We start from the raw sequence: 24734 nt of genomic DNA, 5'->3' as shown, positions 1-24734 counted from the left end.
TTTACTGATACACAGTGATAACAGAAAATAAATAATATAAACAATTACACAATTCTGAATATCTACCAAATCCTAGGACTGTCACCAGAGTCAAAATACATGTGGCCAGGACAGTCTTCACTCTGAGGCTCTCTAAGCACCCTGGAGGTGGGATGTCGAAGGCCACCCCCCACTCTCCTGTGGGGTGGATGAGACAGGCTGATGGTGTGCCCTCTTTCCATGGTGGCCTTGGAAACCCTTCCCAGAGACGGGGATCCCTCTCAGGGACCCTTTTGGGGAGGAGAGACCCAGGCAGAGGACACGTTGTTACTCTGAAGTCTCTGGTTTTGCATTCTCCTTCCCTCCTGAAGACTCTTGACCGGTGGCTGTTGCTGGTTGGTCTCTCTGTGTGGTTGTCATAAGTGCACGTAACTCAACACATGCACACATACTAATTTGGTCTGTTTCCCCAAAACCAGGACTCGGGGGGGGGACGACCCTGCTCTGGGGCCTTGTTAGGTAGTGCCACCTTATCTCACATTATGGAACAGTATGGTACAGTATACCCCCAGTTTCTCAGGCTGTGTGTATATCCATTGTGTTAGACAGCCTGTCTGCTTCAAAGGCTGTATGAAACTGTGTATGCGAGACCCAAGCTTTTCAGAACTCAGTTAACCCCTGCTGCCCATCCTGAACCATTCTAATGCACACACACACACACACAAGCCAACACCCACCTGCTCACAGCAGAATGGGCTGCTGGAAGAATTGGAGTGGGTTGTACAGGGACTCCCTGGGGTGGAGAAAGAGCAAGGGAAGGCAGCAACAGCAATGGCACTCTGCAGAGGAGCAGCCACAAGTGCTGCTGGAGTAGCTGGGGCAAGAGCAGGGTGCTGGACAGAGGGAGGAAAGCAATTTACCTCCTTGAACAGGGGAATCTCGCAGGAAGCACACTTCCACTGACCTTGTGAAACACTAGTGTGCCACAGCATACCCTTTAGAAATCACCGCAATACATGTTAGAGAGATTTTTCCTGTTATGCCATTCAGAAGCAAATACCCCAGGGGAAGTTACCAGATCCATCCTCACAATAATCTAGTCCTCTGGGGTCAAAAATAGGAATATACATAGGAAATAATTACTCTCTCATCAGAGACCTACCTAAATTGCAGTTTTGTGGAAACCAAGAAATCCAGGGTTGCCCACAAAATCCTCAGAAAAAATACTTCATAAAAATAAGTTTTTGTTAAGTCTTCCTCTCCCAGGTGGGCAAGGCTGGCCTCGTAGACCAAAGGGGACAGCAGTCCCTCCTTACCCCCCAGGGCCTCTCTGCCAATCAGCACTGAGGAGTAAGGCCAGACAAAAGGCAGCCAGCTGTCAAGACAGTGCCTGCCTCTTTCCCCTACCCCCAGGGCCTCTGCCAATCAGCACTGAGGGGCAGGGCCACCTCAAAATGCCTGCAAAATGGGCTCTTTGTGGCAGGACAACGCCTGGAAATTGACTGTCTCGCTGCGAGTTAAGTAAGTCCCTACTTCATCAGTAGAGTGAAGTAGCAGTTGCTAAGAACTGTGAGATATACCTCCAAAAGTGATGGTTTATACTGTGGAAAGGAAAGAAAGGGTATATGAATAATTATTCAGTAAATTTTGACTTTTAGCAAGAATGCAAGACAAAATTTAGCTATTCTGCCTTAACAAAGGGTATACAGTGTTTTATCTTTGTCTTTCACGTCCTCAGCCCACCCCATACAAATGCTCCAGCAGTCCCAAAAATAAGGGAGAGGGGGATGAACTTAAAGGTCGGTTTTTTTTAATGTTTTGGCAAAGCTGAATGGAGACTCAATATAGAAAACATCAGTTTAAATGGAAGTTTGAATACAGCAATGAGCATGTTAAGAAGGAGAAGAACAACAGGAATACAATCTCAGTTCTTAGTTGTTATACAGTGTGGTCTAGAGGGACATACAATTGTCAATTCAGAAATCCAAGTCATTTCAATTCAGTGGCGTACACAGTGACAGAGCAAAGATGCAATTTAAGTAGGATCAGACCCTAGGGCATCTGCATCTTCTTTTGGAATGTCAGCATCCAGTTGCTGAGTTGTTGTACTTGATTACTGCTGACTTGAAATGTCACCACTTAAGGTCCACAAGTAGTCCTGTTGGTACAATTGTGGCCCAGAACAAGCTATGGTCGATAGAGCTATATTTAAAAACTTCAGTAATTCACTGTCATTTCATCCCATGTCAGCTGTTGCAGCACTGGTATGTCAGTAGTGGCCAACCTTTTTGGCAGATGTCCCAAAAGTCAAGCTCTCCCCTGCCCCCCCCCCAATGTCATTCCAATCCCTGCCCCCCAAAGGCATACCTGATTAAGTTTATACCCTGGGGCACCAGAACAGAGGTAGGAGATTAAGCACACAGAGTGAAGTGGGGGCAGGTTGCTCCTGGGAGAGAAGCAACCTCAGAGCCTGGTTATTTCCCCCCTGGCTCCACAACTGCCAGTTTTATACAGCACTGAAGGACCAAACCCCTGGGCTCTTGGTAATGCCTACTCTTGGACCATCCTGCCCCCTCTCTGCTCCACAGAGTGTTCCACTCTCCACCTCTGTTCTGGCAGCTCCATTTACCAGGCTCCCAAAACCTGCATGCAACAGCTGCTTGTGCCACGTGCTATGTGTTGGCCACCATACTCTAGGTCCTGGAGTCCATAGGTTGGAGTAAATGTGCCACTGTATGGGTGGCCAACCCATAGCACACATGCCACAAGTGGCAACAGCAGCTCCTTTTTCTTCCAAGGGCTAAGCTTGGGAGTATCTAAGTATCTAAATCCCTAAGTGATTTCTAGTATTGTAGTACTGACATTGCTAATATGAGTCTTTCAGAACAGGAACATAAGTTGGAAAAATTTTATCAACCTGGGTTGTATAGAGTCAAAAGTTCAAGAAAAATAAGTTTGTTTAATCATTTCCATCATAGTAATCATAATGGCACTAGGCCCTTTTAGTAATAATAGTCTAGTATTACTAAAAATTACAAATGAGAAAAAAAGAAAATGAAAAGGTACCTCAGTTTATGGGTCAAGTAATTTTATTCTACAGTTGATGGCTTAACTTCAAAAAAAATAAACATAAAATGAGATTAAGCTGGTTTTGCCCATCTCTCAAATATGAAGCCAAAGGCCACATTCTACAAGAACACCACGTTCTACAAGGATGACTTGGGTCAGTAATAACATACCAGGAACTAAATGTCTTACATGCAGTCTATTAGGGTGGAAACAGAAGTGGTCCCATTTCTCATCTGTGGTGCCTTAAAAACTTAAGGCAGCACAAATGTACAGCACAGACATCCTTATCCTTTTTTCCCTACCACGACAGGAAAAATTAGTGGCACAACAAAAGGTAGTAACAGATTCTGCCACTTTACTGTGACAGGCATCTATTACCGTGTGGCACTTCCCCTGCTGTTCTAGACACACACCAAGGGTTTGGGGCAGGGGGGAAAGTGCTTCCCCGCTAAAGGGCTGGCTGGGCAGGGAACACGCAGCATTCCCTGCTGCCCCAGGCCCATGGCACAGGTCAAGGGCAGGATGAGGCAGTGAAGAGAATCAGCTGTGCTGTGACACACTGCAGCACCCTTAAATCACTCCACTCCACAACACGTATTTCTGGCCTCATTTCCTGCAGTACATTTATGCTGCCATCAAGCACTACTGCTTCCATTAGCAGCAGCATAACACTCTTCTATAACACTGCTTTACAAACAAGTTGGAAAAGCAGAGTCCACTTACAAACAATAGCACTGCCAGAAGCAATTTTTAATCTTTCCTGATGTATGCTTTTTGTGAGCAAAAAGCAGAGCACCAGGAAGGATTAAAAATGTTCATTATGCATAAAAATTCAAGTTTTTAAACTTTTTCCAGATGGTATGATGCTTTATTTGTGAAACTATGTCTCTATGACAGCATATGAGTTTTACTGTGACATTTGTGTTTGAATGTGTTCATATTGTTAAAATACTGTGTGATTCAGTCTACCTCATTAACTTGTGCACAAAGAATGAAAGGTTAAGTACTAGGAATGGCTACATGCAGAATAAGACAAGATGGACCTTTAGTATCAACAGTCTTGAATGGCTTTGTTGATTTATCAGCCAAGGTGAGATGCCCACCAGATGTCCAGAGGAGATAAAGATGACACTGGGAAAACAAGCCAGATAAAAATAGCCTGGCAACTCCTGGCCAGAAGAGCCTGAGGACTGAGACAAGTGCAGGAATTTGGGGAAGCTGGAAAGACCAGAAAGGGAATTACTGATTAATTTTGGGGGCTTCCCAGTACTAATCTGGGCTAGGCTGGAGACACAGGCACTGCTTACCCCCATTTAAAGAGGGACAAACTTTTGCTTCAATCAATGCTTTTACTAAAGAGCAATGTTGGCATGATATGTTAGCCAGCACTGGACCACTGCAGTCCAGTAAAAGATATCATCCACAAAGATCCTTTACTGAAGAGAATGTCTGCTGTGCTACTTGGAACCTTGGGTTGCATTTGGTCCCACACCTGCCCACAAAAGAAAGGGGGCAAGTGTGGAAGCTAGCTCCTTTAGTCAGGACCACGGAGAACCAAAGGTGAGAGACTGAAAGGCCATGCTCTCACAGTGGGAGGTACTGTTCCAGTAACCAAGCTTGGGCTGGCTTCAGGGGACTCTCTCAGAGATCAGGTAAGATTGCAGCAGTTTTGAGCATGCTCCCTTCACCCCCACCCTGGAGGGCACACCATGACAGTCCTGCATTCCCAAGTTTTCAGTTCCTATAATATCCTTTGGCAGCTGCCTCAACTACTTATTTCTACAGGGGCAATAAGCTTTCTGCAGTGCTATTTTGGAACTTGGAACAAAATCCCACCACCGTTTCCCTTTGGCCCTTTCCCCCTGCTTTTTTCCCTCTCCCTTACCTGCTTTACCTTTCGTCTTTCTAATTTCTACCTATTTACATGCTCACTGACATCCTGCCACACTTTTAGCTTCTCTCATTCCTTGGAGTCTCAGACCAGCAGAGACTTCCTACGCCTGAAGAAGGGTGATTGCGTCCAAAAGCTTGCTAAGAACTTTTTTCCAACTACTCAGTTGGTCTAATAAAAGATATCACATCTAATCAAACAACTTTCCCTACCAATAGTACAATCACTCTGTAAAATTATCAGTCAGGAATCCCTCAGCCACGGCTCATTGATGGGTCTTCAGGTGATTTAAGGGTCCAATCCTTGAGCCACAGGCCCATCACTAGAACTTGCAGGTCTTATGCAGAGAAAAATAGGTCATAGGGTGGGATTTTTCTCTTCTTCCTTCCTCCACTGTCTCTTCTCTGCTTTGAGGGCAAGATGCTTTACCTTGAACTGGGCTACTCTTTGGCTACTGGAGTCAGTTACTCCTTCCAGCTCTTGATGTTGCATCCATTTTCTTGAGATATGACTTCAACATGTCCTCATAGCATTTCTACTGACAACCACAAGATATCAGGCCACAACTAAGCTGGGAGTAGAGCACTTGTTTTGGGAGTCAGGCATCTACACATAGTGTCCAGCCCAGTGAAGTTGATGCTTGAGGATCACAGACTTAATTCTCATAGTATTGGCTTTCACAAGGATGCTGGCATTTGTAAAGCAATCTTCCTATTTGATGTGGAGGATCTTCCAGAGGCATCACTGATGATCTCTCTCCAGGCTCTTGAGATAACAACAGTAGGTCACCTACATTTCACATCCACAGAGGAGAGTGGGGATGATGACTGCATGAGTGTCCTTCCAGAGACTGCAAACTATCAGGAAGTGCTCCATAAACCACCATTCATAGTTTCATATAGTTTCATAGTTGGTAGGGTCGGAAGGAACCTGAGCAGATCATCTAGTCCGACCCCCTGCCATAGGCAGAAAAGGATGCTGGGGTCAAATGACCCCAGCTAGGTGGCTGTCTAGCCTCCTTTGGAAGACCCCCAGGGTAGGGGCAAGCACCACCTCCCTTGGAAGTTGGTTCCAGCTCCTAGCCGCCCTGATAATGAAGTAATGCCTCCTGCATTCAGAAATCTTCCTGAAGTAAATCTGTTTTTCAAGATGCTTGTGATGCACATTGGCAAGTACTGACTTGTTAGGGAAACCTATCATTTTTAATTGTCTTTTTAGGGAAGTACTAGTGAGAGCATCGGAAAGTATGCTACAGGCAGCTTGAGAAGCACTTTCCTAGTCACTAGGCTACTAACATATTTATCCATTACTTTTACACTACCCTACGTTGTTCACTGTCCTAAAAAAAAATCATTAAGACATAAATCCCCCAAAATATTTTTCAAATAAATAGTTATAATTTCACACATAAGTCACTTCTGAGCAACTCCTGTGATGACATGTAGCTAACCAAGACAATGGGCTTTATTTTTACTGTGTATTTGTCTGCAAAACTTAAATGCCCCAATTGCCAATCCCCAGCAGACCCCGAAGTATGCTATTTGTTAAAAGCAAGGAAATAAACTATTTTACCCTGGCCTGGTAGGAAGAGTAGGTAAATAGGTATCTTTTTGCTCAAGCCTGATATTTTTTCATTAAAGTTAGCAGGAATGATTCATGACAAACAAGAAAACAAAACAAAATACAATGAAGCACAAAGTTGTTAGCAGTGAAGAAAGCAAGTTAAACATGTTGAGGCAAAAGAAGACTTAAGCTCAACATCCCCAGCTACACAGGGAAAAATAATCTTTCTCATTTGCCATTAAGGGCATAGTTTGATTTGTTTCAGCATTATCTAGGTTTCTTTATAATATTTATTTGCCATAAAGACATAAAATGTCCTTTTCCACAAATAGAAGTATGGTGACAATGTATTTGAAGGAAAGAACTCAACTTTACTTTTGGAGTAAAAGCTGAGTTTGAAAGCAGACTAAGGGTAGGGGGTTTATATTTGCGTGAATCCCATTGTGCCTCATTTACACAGCTCCTTTAGAAGGGACAACATTAAAGTTGCAAAATTAAGACCATCACCAAATTCAAATTACAACTGTAATGCAATCTGTGTTACCAAGGAGAGTTGTGTTTCATTTGTGTAGACATATGTAATACTTGACAGCCTAATTAACAATACAAAGATATACTGCAAACAAGGCAAACTGGAGTCTTGTATCCAAATTCCTATAGTACCCCCATATTAGTTAATGGAAGGAAACAAAGATAGATAACAACCAATAGCAAAGAGCTGTAGATTTGCTGCATCACTGCTTCAGATCTTGATTAGCAAAAGGAGAAGCACTTTCATCCCAGGACACAGAGCCTTCTGGGCAATGCCATTCAGTTAGTCTTTGTATGTAAAATAATTGTTTCCGCACTTAGCATTTGACTAAGCATCCTTAGACAGAGCATTAGTGTAATTCTTTATGTTTAACTTCCTTTTTATTTTTAGAAAAAGGTTAACTAACTACATCACTAACTGAATTGGACAGTTGGAGTTTGCACAATGTACTCTGCAAAGATACTGTATTTAACTATGCCAATAGCTGCTGTCTTTGGCAAAGATCCATTGAACAGGCAGTTATGCAAATGTAAGTCAATTGATATGCAAGTTGAAACCTCCCTCCTATATTAAACAGATTTATTTTATGGTTTAATTATGCTCATTTTCCCCCACCTCACAACAGCTACTCCTCATTGAAGTCAAGCCACATGTAAAATTTTAATTTCCACTGTTTCAGTAAAATGTGTGCAAAATTACTCATGTTTATTTTTAAACTAGATTAATACTAAACTAAATACTTACGAGACAGGAAAAAAGTCTTCATCTATTAAACTAACTTTACACATAAATCACATTTGCACTGAAATCAGGCATATACAAATGTGGCATCAAACCAAACAAAATTCCAAAAAAATTACAGCAGTGGCTTAAAGTAGTTTATCTTCATTTCAAGGGAAAAACTAATTAAGAACAGTGCCCACAGCACTACTAACACCCACTATAGAAGAAAAAATGTTTCCTGCCACGTCTCACAAACCTGGTAGCAGGGTATTCTAAAATACCCTGAAGACATGACTCCCTCAAAGAAAAATATGAGGGAGAAATGAGAATCCAAAAGTTAGAGAATGGAGTATCTATCACAGGAACATCCTGCAAGCCATACCCTCTCTCTCAAACAACCCAGGAGGAATCTGAGTACCTTACAACATCAGCTGAAGTGGGACAAAAATTGGAGGGTGGGGGGGCTCATGTGTCTCCAACAGCCAGAGCCAAAAGCACATTTTGTACTCTATGGGTTATGGCATCCAAGTGGTGACCTAGACCAAGAAACCAGCTATGAATTAGTAGAAATCACGTTATTACACAAACAGTGGCTAAATGCTGCCCCACTAAGTAAGCGAGTTGCTGTATTCTGTTCCATCCAAATTTTCTTTAGGTATTTTCCACATAGGAAGTATTGTAGCAACATATTCATGACACAAATCAGTAATCTGAACAGTACATTGTTATATGGCTCTAGTAAACTGAACCAGTCAAGCTCATCTGATGAATTAATCTTGTTTCAAAGTATTGACTTTTTTGGAAGAGACATGAAATGGTGTGCTTAGGTAGAGATGAAATAGCTGTATTGGTGCATAAAAGTTGGGTAAATTCCTCAAAAAAGAACACAGCAAAAGCCACACCAATAGCAAGAACAACTTTATCGAGAGAAGTTAGCCACTACATGAGGATTTTGTTTTACCTCAACCTTTATGCAAGACATCCACAGTCAACAATAAATACATGTATTGCAGAGTGCCTACTGACCTAATGCAGTAGCCCTTACCAACAAACTAATGGCTCAGCTGTCACACTCATGGGCCAAGCAAGTGAATGTGTCAAGCATCTTTGTAGGCAGGTTCATGTAATTTCTTACTGGTATAAACTATTTGAATGTTCAGGTCAACAAATACCTAATCACAGAATCATAGAAAATTACAGTTGGAAAGGACCTCAGGAGGTCATCTAGTCCAACCCCCCTGCTCAAAACAGGACCAATCCCCAACTAGATCAGCCCAGCCAGGGCTGTCTAGCCAGGTCTTAAAAACCTCTGAGTATGAAGATTCCACAACCTCTCTGGGTAACCTGTTCCACTGATTTACTATCCTCCTCGTGAAAAAGTTTTTCCTAATACGTAACCTAGAGTTCCCTTGCTGCAACTTGAGACCATTGCTTCTTGTTCTGTCATCTGCCACCACTGAGAACAGTCTAGCTCCATCCTCTTCAGAACCACTCTTCAGGTAGCTGAAGTTTGTTACTAAATCCACCCCCTCAGTCTTCTCTTCTCCATGCTAAATAAGCCCAGTTCCCTTAGCGCCCCCCCCCCCCCAGAAGTCATGTGTCTGAGTCCCCTAACTATTTTTCCTGCCCTCCACTGGATTCTCTCCAATTGGTCTACATCATTTCTGCAGTGGAGGGCACAAAACTGGACACACTACTTCAGATGTGGCCTCACCAATGCCAGATAGAGGTGAATAATTACTTCCTTTGATCTGCTAGCAATACTCCTACTAATGCAGCCCAGTATGTGGTTAGCCTTCTTCCCAACAAGGGCACACTGTTGGCTCATATTCCACTTTTTGCCCACAGTAGTCTCTAGGTCCTTTTCTGCAGCACTGCTGCTTAGCCAGTCAGTCCCCAGCCTATAGTGGTGCATGGGATTGTTCTGTCCTAAGTGCAGAACTTTTAACTTGTCCTTATTGAACCTCATGAGATTCCTTTTCATCCAATCCTCCAATCTGTAGAGGTCTCTCTGAATCCTAGTCCTACCCTCCAGCATGTCTACTATTTCCCCCAGTTTGGTATCACCTGCAAACTTGCTGAAGGTGCACTCCATCTCATCTTCCAGGTCATTGATGAAAATATTGAACAAAACTAGCCCCAGGACAGATCCCTGGGGCACTCTACTCAATACCAGCTGCCAACTTGACATGAAGTAATTGATTACTACCCTCAGATCCAGCCAGTTTTCTATCCACCTTACAGTGCATTCATCCACCCCAGACTTCCCTAGTATGCACGAGAGAATGTTGTGGAACATCTAAAGCCTTGCTGAAGTCAAGATACATCACATCCACTGCTCTTCGTGCATAATTTGCCCTTGGTGAATCCATGCTGACTGTTCCTAATCACCTTCTCCTCCAAATGCTTAGAAATTAATTCCTTGAGCCCCTGCTCCATGGTTTTTCCAGGGACTGAGGTGAGGCTGACCAGTCTGTAGCTCTCCCAATCCTTCTTCTTCCCCTTCTGAAAGATGGGCACTATATTTGCCCTTTTCCAATCATCCTGGACCTCTCCTGACAGCTACAAGTTTTCAAAAATAATGGACACCAGCTCTGCAATCACAGTGGCCAACTCCCTCAGCAGCCTTGGGCGCATTCTGTCCAGCCCCGTTGACTGGCACATGCCCTGCTTTTCTAAATGACCCCTTACCTATTCCTTTCACCACTGTTGGCTGCTCACCTCCTCCTCAAATTGTGCTACCAGATCCAGTACTCTGGCAGCTCAAATTGCCTGTGGATCCAGTACTCTGATAGCTCAACCTGCTTTTTCCTCAACTAAGGTGGAAAAAAGCATTTAATACTTCAGCATTTTCTGTGTTATCTGTCACTAGGTTGCCTCCCCCTTCAGCAAAGGATCCACACCTTCCCTGACCTTCCTCTTGTTACTGACATATTTGTAAAACCCCTTCTTGTTACCCTTCATGTCCCTTGCTAACTTCAACTCCAATAGTGCTCTGGCCTTCCTGATTTCATCCCTAATGTTAAAATTGCTAAACCACAACCCCCTCAATGGAGGGAAGCACAGCAAGAGTGTTGCCCTCAAATATACTTATGGGGTTGATTGCCATCAATGTATGTTTCTTTGAAGGAGGTGACTATCACTTAAAAACAAGGAAGGATCACCAGGCTGATGATAAGTGTTAGGTAGTAGTCGTATGCGAAATGGGCCATATTCAATTCAGATTAGGCCCAAATCAGGGACAGTGATTCCATTAGTTGATTCAGATCACTGTCCCGATTCAATTCGGCCAAATCTGAATGATTCAATGCTGATTTAGAGAATCAGCAATTCGGTCATAGACACAGCTTTAAATGTTTTTTTCTACGTATCTCGAGATACCAGGCACAGCTCGTGAACACTGAGATGGTGGGGCAGATGGAGTGCCCCACTGGCTTGGTGATCGGCCATAGGGGACCCCAGGTGCCTCCCACAGACCCAGGAGGTACCAGCTGCTGAGTCGGGAGGAGGGAGAGGCAGGGGGAAGGTCCCCTATGTGCTCCCCAGCAGACCCAGAAGTGGACTGGAAGTGGTTCTGGTCCACTTCCAAGTCTGCTGCCAAGCATGCTGGGGATCCCCCCGCACTCCCATAGGATGCTCCATCCACCCCACTATCTCAGCATTCACAAGCCACCTAGTACCTTGAGGTATGTAGGAAAAACATTTAAAACTGTGTCTGTCTGAATCATCATAGATTCACAGATGTAGACCTTGCAAATCTTCTAGTCTGACCCCCTGCCCTAGGCAGGAGAGAAAACTGGACTCAAATGACCCCAGCTAGGTAATTGTCAAACCTCCTCTTAAAGACCCCCAAGGCAGCAGCCAGCACCACTTCCCTTGGAAGTTGGTTCCAGATCCTAGCCACCCTGACTGAAGTAGTGCCTTCTAAAGTCCAGCCTGAACCTACTCTCTAACAACTTATGGCTGTTGTTCCTTGTTACTACGGGAGGCGCTCAAGGGAACAAGGTCTCCCCCATTCCTTGCTGGTCCCCCCTAGTAAGTTTATAGCCAGAATCTTTGAATCAGAACCCTCTGAATCGATTTGATTTGGAGAGATTAAAGGGTCTCCTGATTCAATTCAGATCCAAAGATTTGGCTGCCAAATCAGGCCAAATCTCCACTGAATTGAGTCAGTGACTGAAGCGTTGCACAGCCCTATTAGGTAGCCCTACAGGAGGGACTGGAGAAGATGCTATTGGAGCACAGAGAGAAGCATTTACTTCAGAGAACAGCTGGACTGGACTGAAAGGTGAAGCTGAGAGATTCAATTTGAACAACAGCTGAATTGATTCTAAGCATTCAGGCTAACACACAAGTGGCAGGAAAGGGAAGTCCAGACAACAGGTCTCAGACATCAAAAAGTTCAGTGCACAGAGCATCAAAAGGCATCAGTAACTGCAGCAAAGTTTGTTCTTGCCCTTAAAGAGACACAAGGGCTGGGCAGAAGCCACTGAAACTGGCCTATTCCCAGTTCCCAGCACTTGAGTAGTTGTTATATTTATTGCTAGAGAATATTTATGTCTAATTTCCATAAAGTGTAATACCACTCCACTTCCTGTTATTCCCTCATACAGGCTAAACACTTGAACTGTCTAGGTAAAAACAGGACTTTATGGTTGGTATGGAGTAAACATTCTTAGGATTAACTTCACAAGAAGGTCAGCCCAGCTGGGTAAGAAAGGACCCATCCAAAACTGCACTTCGCAACACTAAACTAGCTTGTGCACTAAACTAAAGAAATCACACAGCAATAGTGACAAAAGACAAATCCCTTTTAATGCTCTAAAGTGCACAAATGAGAATTTCATTTTCTTGGTAATATATCTGGCCACACTGATTGATTGCATTGTTCTTATGTTATAGTCTCTCATTTCCCCAACTGTCCACGAACCTATTTGTTAGGATTTCCTTTCTTTACAACGCAAGTTGCAGCTTTCTGTAAGGCAGTTATGGATCCAATTCAGCAACAAAGTCTTCCTCTCTTCATAGAGATTAATCACCAAACACCTTAGTCAATAAAAAAAAAAAAGGTCTGATAAAACAAGGTATTTTAGGTGGGTCATTTTGGATTGTCACTGTGCTTGAATGGTATTTCAAAAGAAGAGAGGAGGAAAATAAGAATTTGTGCAAAAGGAAACACAGAACTCTTCAAATTATTTTTTAATCATCATACCTCAGAAATTGTCCTTATTCATATAACTGCTTCCAGAGCACTCTGTTCTTCATTATTTAATTGATCAGTTGAGAGCACAAGAGAGACAAAGAGAGAAACAGAGACAGACAGACAAATTTAATTTGTACAAGAGACTCATGAAGATTGCGTGCATGTTGCTCATCAGAGAATTATAACGTTTGCTACAAAACAAAACACTGAAGGTCTGTTCGGTTTACAACCATAAGCTGGCTCCTCTACTAATTTATGGTTTGGGTTTCAATAGCCTTTTCTCTAGATTTTTGACAAGTGGATAATGCTGCTTGTCTATAAGACCAATTAATGTCTATTCTGTATCTCACTTTATTGCAGTTTGCCTTCTGCAGTATATGAGCCCTCTCTTTCATACTACTTAAAGGATGAATAGCTATCTAGGAAGAATAGCTGTCTATTTTCCCAAACATATACTTAAGGAAGACCTTCTCAGGTGGTACAGTTAGCTCTGTGGCTGACCTAGAGACAGCACAGTTCAGGAAGCATGAACTAAGCTCCCAAAAACCTTTATAATCAAATGTAAATTAGGGTAGCTTAATGCTCATCTGATTTATGCCAGGAAAACAGTCTCCTGGAAAGCTGCAAAGACAAATGTAAACCCTTTTCTACTGCCATAACTGTACCTGAACATTTGCAGGGGAAGCACATCATGCAGGGATGGAAGACTTAGCAGATCAGATTAGCCATAAAAAAATGCTATTTACAGTCACTTTCATAAAAAAAAAAAGTTATAGAAAGTCATAGATATAGGACTGATTTTTCAAATTAACTAAAGCTAAAGTCAGTGATAACTACAACCAGGGCAGGATGTAAGGGAGGAACGGGTGCAGTGGTGTAGTTGTACCTCTCCTCAATTCCTGCCTGTAACAGAGGGCCTTCTCGGGGCTGATTTCCCTGTGGCCCGCCCACCTGTTTCTGGGCTAAGCGCCCGCCATGCCTTGATGTAAATTAAGTGGGAGGCTGCCCATTTCCTGCCCCGATGCCAGGGGGTGCTATCTGCGTCTCCGCTCCTCCCCTACACCACAGCCCAAGCCTAGCAGATGGCATCCAGATGTTATCACTATCACCAGCCCCACACTGGACCCCAGAATCCTACTAGTTGAACCCCACCTGGATTCCTCTCCTCAGACAGCCTATTCCAGCTTCATCCTGGGCAGCATATCTCCCTGAACTGTTTCCCCCTTACAGGTGCGGTCCCCCCCAGGACCTTTGGCTCACTAGCCCTGGCCCACCTCCAGGCCAGTCAGAATCCCAGGCCCCCAGCTCTTGGGCATTCCTCATGGTGGGCCCCTGGCCTTTCGACCCTTCCAGTCCTGGCCCCAGCATGGACCAGTCAGGGATGTCCAGACAGGTGTGAGTCTATGGCCCCACTCTCTCGCTGGGGTCCACCTTCCAGACCCTACAAAAGGGGTAACCCACCCAGTTGTGGGGGCTAGGGGTTAAGGCGCCCCGACCCACCTTTCACTGGGGTGGTAAATGGCCTGGCATTTCCTGGGGGCTCCCACGCCACTGAGAGCCCCACCAAGCCACCCACTCCCTGCAAGGTGCAGTTTTAGGTCATGCCCAGGACCAGGAGCCTCCTGACCATCCCCTACAGCTCTTCCCTTACCTCCAGATGATACCAGCAGCCCTGCAGCCAGGCGATGTTGTTGCCTGGTCTCCCAGCAGCAAAATGCCCTGTTTATATGGGCAGCCCTGAATCTAAAATGGCTGCCCTCATCAGGCACCCACCGGCTGCTGGCTCTTAAAGTGGCAGGCACAGACAGTGCCCTGCCACACTGCCCTAGCCAAACTTTGGATTCAACTACCAGGGAAGGGCACTGGCTTTTCTACTCAGGCAGCGCTGAGGGTGTCAAATGGCTTCATGGCTAATTGTAATCTACTTGATTCCTGCTAATCTTGTTTCATTCATAGAATCATAAAAAATTTGGGTTGGAAGAGACCTTCCAGCCCAAATAATTGCCCACCTCTGCATTATACAAAGCAACTGGTTGGATGAATTTGGGTTACATCATGTAGCCTTCTTCCTCTGAAACAGCAGAAGATGGCAAGACACATGGTCTAATTCCATATGACATGTTCACGTTCCAATCTGCATAAATCCCAAAGTGCATTTTGTTTCCTTACATCTCAGGCTTAGGGAACTGTTGTGCATTTAGAACATAGAAGTGTTAGAAGACAAAGAAATCTGTTTTCTTACTCCCTATTTTAGACGTCAGTGACTTTTACAACCTTTTGCCACAGATTGTCGTTTGCCAAGTAGTCATGTGTCTTGGATCTTTCTGAGATCCATCAATACCCTGTCCATGCACCTTCAGGGTCACTTTATTTCCTGTCACTTTAAGAAATGACAGAAAGGCCCATACCAACATTGCTTAACCTCTCTCACTCTTTGAAGCAATATGCATTATACACTAATATTCTTCCCTATTAAAGAATGTGCCATCTACTTAAGCATCTTCATTTCCACAGTGAAGCTTATATACTTTCCTTTTCCTTTATAGTACAGCAACCTTGCTTATTATAGCCTTTCTAAACATATGTATGTTCTAGCTTGTGCAAGAGTGCTTTGACACAATTCAAAATTAGCCTCCTTTATTTCTATTTTCTCAAGTGCCACTTCAATATCTTCCTTCTCCTTTATGCCATCAATCCAGCCACAGTTTAACATATGCTACTCCTTCAAGTTCTCTTCAACATTACTTTTACAAAATAATTGTTCTGAACTTTAAGAAAGTTCAGTATTTGATTGCAACATACCATAATCATTTCTAATATACAGCCAACTCCTGTCATTCACTTGATAAGCCTGTATGATCTTCTCTCCCACAAATTTTCCTATTCAGTTAAAGTATGTCACTGGCTACACGTTTAACAACTAACACGTTTCTTCGGTCTCTGTTTTACTCCTCATGTGCCATCTTATCACGCTTCAGCATGCTGACCTGCCATTCTAAAGGCTACTTTTTTCTTCCAAATTGGATCCCAACAAGTGAAATTTGATGAGGATTCCACCAGCAGTTCCTTTTACCTGACTCAGCACTGGTTTAATCATTTCTAGGGCATTACACACAGACTCCTGCACAGACAACTTTGATTTGTACCAGCTGTATTCCATATACCCCAATGTACAAAAAACAAAAAGATTTCAACTACATCTTTTCAATATTTAATTTAAAAAAAATGTAACTCCAGATGCACTCAATACTTTGCAGTATAGAATCACTGATGTTTTACAAAAATAATTCTGAAACACATGCAAAGTGAAACGCATCACATTAACAGAAAGCATTTTTTCCTGACAGTTCCACATTTTAATGTAAAAGTATTACACTTAGGAAGTCAGACAATCCTTCAGAAACTTAACATTGCCAAAGAAATATGTACCAATGTGGAGTAAATATATTTACGATCCATAACTGTAGCCGTCTCCTGAATACAAAGTGAACAAAAAGCTGCTTAAGTAACAGGAGGAGAAAAAAAAGAAAAAAAAGTTTCCCTCCTTTTGCTTTTGCCTTCCTAAAGCAGACTAAGCACAAATGGAAAGCCTTACATGTATTTTTTAAAAAGAAATTAAAATCAACAATTCAGCTTATTACCTCAAGTCACTGCGGACATCAGTGTTCAGTCTGTGTAGGGTGACATCACAGTTGTATATAGGAAATTAACATAATATTCTTAAGAGCAATCAAAATTATCACCTGCAAATATCAACAACTTAAGCTTAGGAAAGTTCAGAAAAAGCAGACAAGAATATAGTTGGATGCGAAGAGGAAGGATGAGCTCAGCATTAAGACACTGGGCAAACTCTAAAGCTTCACTATGGTCATACAAACATCCTAGTAAACTTGAGTTAAAAATCAAGTTATTCTATACGTGCATCACTTTTCCCCTTTGTCAGCATAGAATATAAACCCTCTAGGCAGGGGATGACTCATTAAACATATATGGCACGCCATAAGGGGTCCTCTCTGTGTTCTTACACTGAAAAGCTCTGATGTCTCCTATAAGCACTCCACTTCAAATACTGTAATTCAATCCAGATTTGTGACTGGTTGATAGAGTTATCTGTCTACATAACACTTAGGTCTAAAAATCTGTTAGGACTCTCCCAGCCCATGTGGGACACTGAATTTCTGACACCTTCCCAGAAGGCTGCTTCAGTTTTCCATTTTCACTGAAAGATACAAAGTGTGAGTGAAGAATATTAGGTTTAACCATAGAGATATGACCTAACTATAAAGACTCTGCCTATATCATCATTCCCTGGCCTACTGCAACCATAAAGCTACTTGCTTTCTATGTCTTTACAGGGCATCACTCCAGTAGACAGGCCTCGATTGAACAGGACCCCAAAGAAGGCCTGGGAGAGTCCCTGTCAAGGGGTCACATCCCCTTCATGCTCACATGAGAGTAAGAGAGATCTGGTCCTCTATTGCAAGTTTGGTTTTGTTTTTTCAGTTTGTGTAAAATAGTAAGGAATGAAGTAATTTCATGGGGTACATCCCAAAGCCATTCCAAATACATGTACTTAGTTGCATACACAGATACTAAGAACTTGTGCCATAATCAGGGAGGCCAACTTCAGGCACAGCTATCCAAGACAGACTTACAATTTCACTAAACTAACAAATGAATGAATAAACAGATAGATAGATAGATAGATAAATAATTTAAAAGAAATACTGCATGGTTTACTACCTCAGCAAGGAAGTCTATGCACTGCAGGCTTACCATTCACCTATCTACTATTCCTGAAGGCTTGGGAAGATAACTGCCACTTACCCTCCCCCCCATACCAATAAAGCTAAATACCATACAAGGCTAATCTAATCAGCTCTATAGAAAAGTGCCTGCTGAAGCATCCAAAACTAAACAGTACAGAATATTACTACCCCACTTTTTAGGCAATTCTCCACAACACCTTTATTTCCACATCTATACAACTACTAAATTCTCAAATGAAATTTGAGGTACTGGTTAAATCCAATAAAGTTTGGAGTGACAGCCAATGTAGTCCTTATGAAGTCACCTCACTTCTTTGATATACTGCTGTCACTAGAAGGGCTCATTCTAAGATAACCAACAGGCTGCCAGAATTGTCTGCACAAAATATTTTTTTGGGGGGGGTGGAAGGGGGGGGAGAGAGGAGAGACGCACAAGATGGTTATGCTTACTAAACCCAGAGAACACCAAGGGTACAGACAGAAGAAGAGCTCCCCACTGTAACTCATAATGCTTTGCAGGAAGAGTTCCGAGTTACAACAGTCCCCCAGACCAAACAGAGGTATGCTGTTGGGTCCGGTGGGGAAGGGAAGGTGGGGAATCCAGCTGCTGGCTGTGAGCCTACAAGCAATGCCACACCCCACCCCACCACTTCTGAAAACAACTCCAAGGCTGGGAGGCAGGCAGACCAAAGTTACTGAAGATGTTATGTTTTGAAATGTCTTCATCTCAACTCTCACGCAACAAGGGTTTGGATTTTCATAGGATTGGGCCGTTTTAAAGCGCTTTGCAGCTGTGCACTTCTGTTTGGTCACAACTGTAGAACGCTTTCAGGGCCACACTGGGTGAAAACTTTCACTTCTCTGTGCATCCCGCTATGAGTTGAAACGATCCCCTGGACCCAACAGAAGTTCGCTGCTGGGTCCAACAGCTGGGGATTCTAGCTGCCTGGTGTGAGCCTGCAGCTGTCTCCCTAGCAACACCACTCCCTCCCTCCCAGCCCTAACATTGTTTTCAGAATGGGAGGGGGGGAAAAGGGAGCAAAGGAAGCTCACTCTTGGGGTTCCCCAGCCAGGGCTGGAGGGTGGGGCAGATGCATTGAAATATACCCCAAGGTAGGAGGACTCCAATCTACCAGTCCCAGCCTCCACTGCTAGCTGAAAAAAACCCAAACCAAACTGCCTCCATTTTTTTTCCCTCCTCCCATTGTGAAAACAGTGACAGGCTAGAGCTCTGCAGACAGAAGTTACAGAACATGCTTTGTTTTGGAATGTGTTCATCTAAACTCTCATGCAACAAGGGTTCAGATTTTCATGGGATTGGGCCCTTTTAAAGCATTCTGCAGCTGTGCACTTGTGTTTGGTCACAGCTGCAGACCACTTTCTGGGGTCAGATAGGCAAAAATTGTCACTTCTATCTGCATCCTAAAACAGTAAGCCACTGGCCAACAGAATTGATATTTAGACAACCTCAAAAAGCATTCAGAATTCACTATAAGAATCAAAACCAAAAGTTACCTACAGCACAATATACTCACTTGTTTAACTGAATTAAAGATGATGCTTCTCAGATCCCAAAAATTAGTCAATTATGGGTAGAGAATTAATGTTTCAGACCTAACAAAACTAACTGCAAATAACATTACTCATGCATACAGAAATGCCAAGACACAGTTCTTCTTTACTTACCATCACTTTCACTTTTACTTTTCATGTCTTCCATCCATGTTGGAATATCTTTTAGTAGAACATAGTCCCTCAAATATTCTTTGCGCCTCTCCTCCAAAGTCATCTTTAACAAACGCTCTGGTTAAAAAAAAACAAAAACAAAAATGTAAAGTAATTGAAGTAAAGTAATTTTCAGTTGCTAGGGAAAGGATGATGCAAGAGAAACAGGTATGATGTAATTCAATGCTGTCCAACTTCCAAGCAGGCAGGGACCTCACTCTCCATGGGCTACATCAGTGGGGGCCGCACCAGTATAGGCCACAGGCCCCACTGGCTGCAATCCATATGCGTAAACTCCCCCACACTTTTGCAGTACTGCATGTGGTATCCTACCTCACCTTCAGCTGCCCAGCTATGAGCTCTCTTGCTGCACCACGCTGCATGGGCACTCTGAGCTGCCAGCTCCTCCAGTAGCACAAGCTGCACCATGCCACCCTGCCCTGCCACTGAAGCTGCAGCCAAAGGAATACAGGTAGCAGCAGGTAGATGGGAGCCTGGGAGGGGAGTGGAAAGGGCTGCATGTTAACCTCTTGCAGGCTGCATGCAATCCACAGGCCACCAGTTGGATAAACCTGGTATAATTAAACAAGTTACACTATGCACTTTAATGTTATTAGTCTTCTTCAGTCCATTGTGACACATTTGCCACTTACTTTGCAGCAAAAATCACCAATACCTGGTATGACTTGGGGTTCACCACTTCTAATCTGGGGGCAGGAAGCTCGATCTTGTCTTGGTCATACACTTATGCATAGAATATTCTTGTGGGGTGGGGATGAGGGCAACCAGTTGCAAAATGGTCCTGTGTTCATCTGGGCTTGTAAAAACCAGCTAGGGGAGACTGGGACCACTACTGGCAGAGGCTGCCAATGCCCCCCAGAAACCACTGACTGATGCTAACTCCTAAACCAGGTATCACTGCGTTTTCCCTTTTGGGGAACAGAATTGAATGGGAAGCTGCCTAACAGCTCCATTTGGATGCCACTGGATTCCTGGACCCTTGTCAGTTTGGCTTTAATCCTGGATATAGCACAGAGACTTTACTCACGTCCTTGGTTGGCAATCTTTGCCTTAAGATAGACAGGGGAAATTGTGCCCTGCTGATCTTACTAGATTTTTCAGTGGCCTCTGATATATGTGACCATAAAGGATTTATATAACCTGACGGGTATTTGCAGAACCACTCTAAAGTGGCTCTGCTCTTTGCTACTAGAGCATTTGCTCTAGTATCACCATCTGGGCCTCATCCCCACCGCCTGCATCACCATCTGGGCATCATCCTCTCCTAACCTTTCCTGTGGGATCCTCCAGTGCTCCACCTTGTCACCCCTCCCATTCAATGGCTGCTGAATGAGACTGTGCAGAAAGTAAGACTGAGATGCCATCAGTATGCTGATGATATCCAGGTCATCTAGAAATGCGCCAATACATCAGTCCTATATTGGATCAGTACTGATATAAAGAAAATTGACTGTATCAGAAATCGGCCCAAAGGAGCTGATAATTTGGCTGATAAATGCCTGTGCGTCCAAGCAGCTGCAGCGCAGCACTCAGGCAGGAAGGAGCAGAGCCCAGTAGCGTGGAAAGCTGCCTCCAGCTGGTAAGTTCATTGTGGTGGAAGGGGAGGGAGGAGGAGAGAAGGGGCATGGGGGGGACACAGATCGATGCCCTCCACAGTGAGGGAGGGAAGGGACAGGGGCTGCCCAGCCAGGGCAGGGGAGGGCATGGGACAGACCTGCAGCTTATGGGGGGGCACCCCGGAGGAGCGTGTGCCTCTGGATCTGTGTGGGATGGGATGGGCAGGCTACACCCACGGGCTGCGCCAGGTTCTTCTTGGCAGGGGTTGGGCTTGAGGTGGGGACTACAGCCACCCCAAATTTTGCCATAGCTCCCTCCCAGTGCTGCTGCCGCCGCACAGCCAATGCAGCCCCTTAAAGATGTAGAGCTACCCTTGAACACCATCCAGAAGCTGCAGCTGGTGTAGAACACAGCAGCACACTTTCTGATGTGGCTGGGTTACCAGGAGCACAACTCCAATACTCCAGAGTCTAAACTGGCTCCCAATAGCTTTCCAGGTTCAATTCAAAAATGCCTGTTTTGACCTAAGGCCCTAAAGGATCTGGGCCCTACATACCAAAAGGACTTTCTCCCTTACATTCTATCACAATCCTTAAGATGAGCCTAGAGCAACCTCCCACAAGTACCATCATTGAACCAGGTCCACTTGGCAACAAAAAAAAAAAAAAACACCACACAGAAGGTAATTCTTGGCAGTCACTCCTCAGCTCTGGAACTCCCTTCTTTCTGAGGTTTGCCATAGCTCAAGCCCAGACATCTTTTAGAGATGCTATAAGACCTTCTTGTTTGGGCAGGCATTCCAACAAGCAATCAAAAAGGAAGATTCACAAGGCAATATTAATTTTTCAGTTTAACATCTGGGATCTGCTGATTGAACCTTAATTTTCCTGATCCTGAAAAAAAAAATCTTTCTGCCACCAAATCAGAGAACAGACTCAAAAACTTTACCAACTTTCACTATATCCTGTCCACCAGATGGCAATATGTCCCTCTATGGCTTCCCCTTTAACAGAACATTTTTCCCTCTAACTTCAGTTTCAGTTTAATAAAATAAGGCTTAACCCACTATAAGACAATTTTACTTTTTTAAACAAATTAGTATATCTGTGACCAGAGGGGCAAGCCAAAAGCAATGCCTTAAAAAGCCTAATGCTGTTAGAATTTTGCAAGGTCCTTTGAGTGGCTAAAAAGACCATGTTCTGGACCCCTTTCTCCAGCAGCTAGCTTTCAAGCCAGGGAGCAGAAGCAACAGAAAGTAGTCTGTCCTATTTTTGCTATTCTTGCATTGGTGGGAAGGGTGAGTGTCCTTTCTTAAAAGGAAACAGCTGAAAACCACCTTAAACAAAATTTGAAACACTCATCACCACACATGCATCCAAAGAACAATATCATTCTGAATACTAATCTCAAGAGACCATTAGAAAAAGGAGCTCCCCCATATCAAAAGTGAGCAAGAATATTCATGCTTTTATTTTAATATAAATTACAAATGTTTTAATATAATTTATACATTTAGGTACAAGTTTAACCTTAAGAACTTTCTCCTTTTTCAATGAGCTTAGCAAAAGGTTAGGGAAAAAAGGTTAGCAGCAGTTGTTAACACTGACTTGATACTAAACCCTGGCAGCTCCCCACTGTTACAAGCATTACAATGTTCTATAAGCAGTATATACTTTGTCTGGAGTGGGACACCCTCATATCAACACAATATGCAAAAAGAATGATGAACTGACCCTTCAAGCAAGCCATATGCAACCAGGTTCTTGTATCCATCATAGCACTGGAGCATTCAGCCCAGCAGAGGTAACAGAAATAAGAAGCGGACTGAAGTGGTACCATAGATTCCCCAAGTTGCATGCCACCAGCAAGTGAAAAGAAGATGCTATAGTTGCTCTTCCTCCCCATATATATAAAATATAGATTTGAGGCAGGTGAAGGTACCAGAAAATAGCACATGGTCTTAAGCACAGATTTCATCTGTCTCAAGCTGTATGCAGTGCATCAGCATAAAGCCAAGTTATGCTAGGCTAATATTAATGAAGCAGATTTCACCCAAGATGAAGTACTAGAAAAGGATTGAACCACTTTATTCCAATAGCTTTATACAAAAAATGCCTTCTAGAAAAAAGCTGTGCAATATTGTAGAGCAGGGCTATCCAACTTCTAAGGGGCTGGGAGTCACATGCCCCCCAGGCTGCATCAAGGCAAGCCCCTTTCCCTGATTACTGCATCATGCATCCACTGTGTGCCCATGCGAGCACCCCCTCCCACACCTGCATTATATGCTCACATGGCCCCAGGGTCACCCTCAACTCCCCAAGTCACATTGTCCTGCCCCCGCCAGGCAAGAACAAAAAGTGGAAGCTAGAGACAACAAATGGATCCCAGAGACTCTGGATGCCCTTGCAGCCAAAGCAATGGAAGGGGGAACAGCGGTCTGACAGAAGCCCAGGGGCCTCAACTTAACACCTCATATGACATATAGAGCTCACAGGGAACGAGCTGGACAGCTCTATTGTACAGCACACTGATCACTTTGTACTGAAGTTAAGGCTCTGATTATTTACCATAAAAGCAGAGTATGACAATATTAAATGAATACTCTCTGTAAATACAGTTTCTCTAAAAGGCCTCCTGGTTTGATATACACAAGTATCCATACTGAAATATAGGATCTAGATTTAATACTTTATGATGACATCTTCTGGGATCTTAGTGCATATTTCACATTTAGCTGAGGTCCAGAATTAGAGGAACATGAGAAGTCATCCTGCTTCATGAGGCATGGTGTTTCCCGGTCATGTTTGAGATGTCTTATTTAAACAGGGTGAGAAAAGATGCTGCTCTAATCAATGCCAGTATTCTGACATTTACATGCACACATGTATACTGGATGTACCATTCACACAAAAATTAAAAAGTCCAATAACCACAGCTATTGAATACAAAAATATACCTCATAATAATTGCAAACATTTTTACAAAAAAACCCCAAAGTTTGAGTTGGGTAAATATTTATCTCAAGTTCTTCAGCTTATATACTTTAATTGGATCTTTAAAATAAAATTAAAAATCAGATAAAATAAATATCATTGGACCCTCCACTGTGTGTATGCAGTTAGACTGCCTGATGCCTAGGTGCACAGAGCATAGGCTATTCCACATGCATGCTAAAGAATCTACAGACCAAGACAAGGTTAAGGCAGATGCACAGAAAACATTTCACGTGTCTAGGATATACAAACCAAGAATTTTAGTATATATCACCCAAGATTGCACAAATAAGTTTGTTGTAATCAAGAAACAGATTCTTCCATCTCTGTGTTACTAGCAGAATTTAAGACTTGCTCTTGTGAGAAAGGTTCTAAACTGTTTCTATTAGATTTAAGCTTGGGGAGGGATGTTTCCAAGGGCTGAACTTGCAAATATATTGCCTTCCAAATGTGTTTTTCTTAGTTTGTGGAGTCATGGTTCAGCTGCAGTAGAATTTTAATATCCTTGCCAGTTTCACCAATTCTCTTCCGAACTTCCTGGAGAAGAGTGAAACAGACAAATTAGGTCAATTTTACACTGCTAGTCTTGAGAAGGCTCAGTAGCACACACAGACTTGGCACAGTGCTCTCCTGGCAGGAAGATATCCACAAAAAAAAAAAAAAAAAAAAAAAAACAAGGAGGGTTTTTACAACCCAAGCACTGTGATAC

The 24734-nt window shown here is 43.3% G+C and overlaps 1 protein-coding gene across 1 annotated transcript in view; it reads right to left on the bottom strand.

Moving 5' to 3' along the window:
- Positions 1-20008, bottom strand: part of MACROD2 (MACRO domain containing 2) — a 1470564-nt gene extending 1450556 nt beyond the window's left edge. The window contains exon 1 of the mRNA XM_019549129.1: positions 19416-20008. Coding sequence (XP_019404674.1) covers positions 19416-19518 — 103 coding nt within the window. The 5' untranslated portion in view covers positions 19519-20008. The remainder of the gene's footprint in view (positions 1-19415) is intronic.
- Between the last annotated feature and the right edge of the window lie 4726 nt (positions 20009-24734).

The sequence above is a fragment of the Crocodylus porosus genome, unplaced genomic scaffold, assembly GCF_001723895.1.
Source record: "Crocodylus porosus isolate Cpor-Errol unplaced genomic scaffold, CroPor_comp1, whole genome shotgun sequence".
Lineage (NCBI taxonomy): Eukaryota > Metazoa > Chordata > Crocodylia > Crocodylidae > Crocodylus > Crocodylus porosus.
This window is presented reverse-complemented; position numbering and strand designations above follow the sequence as displayed.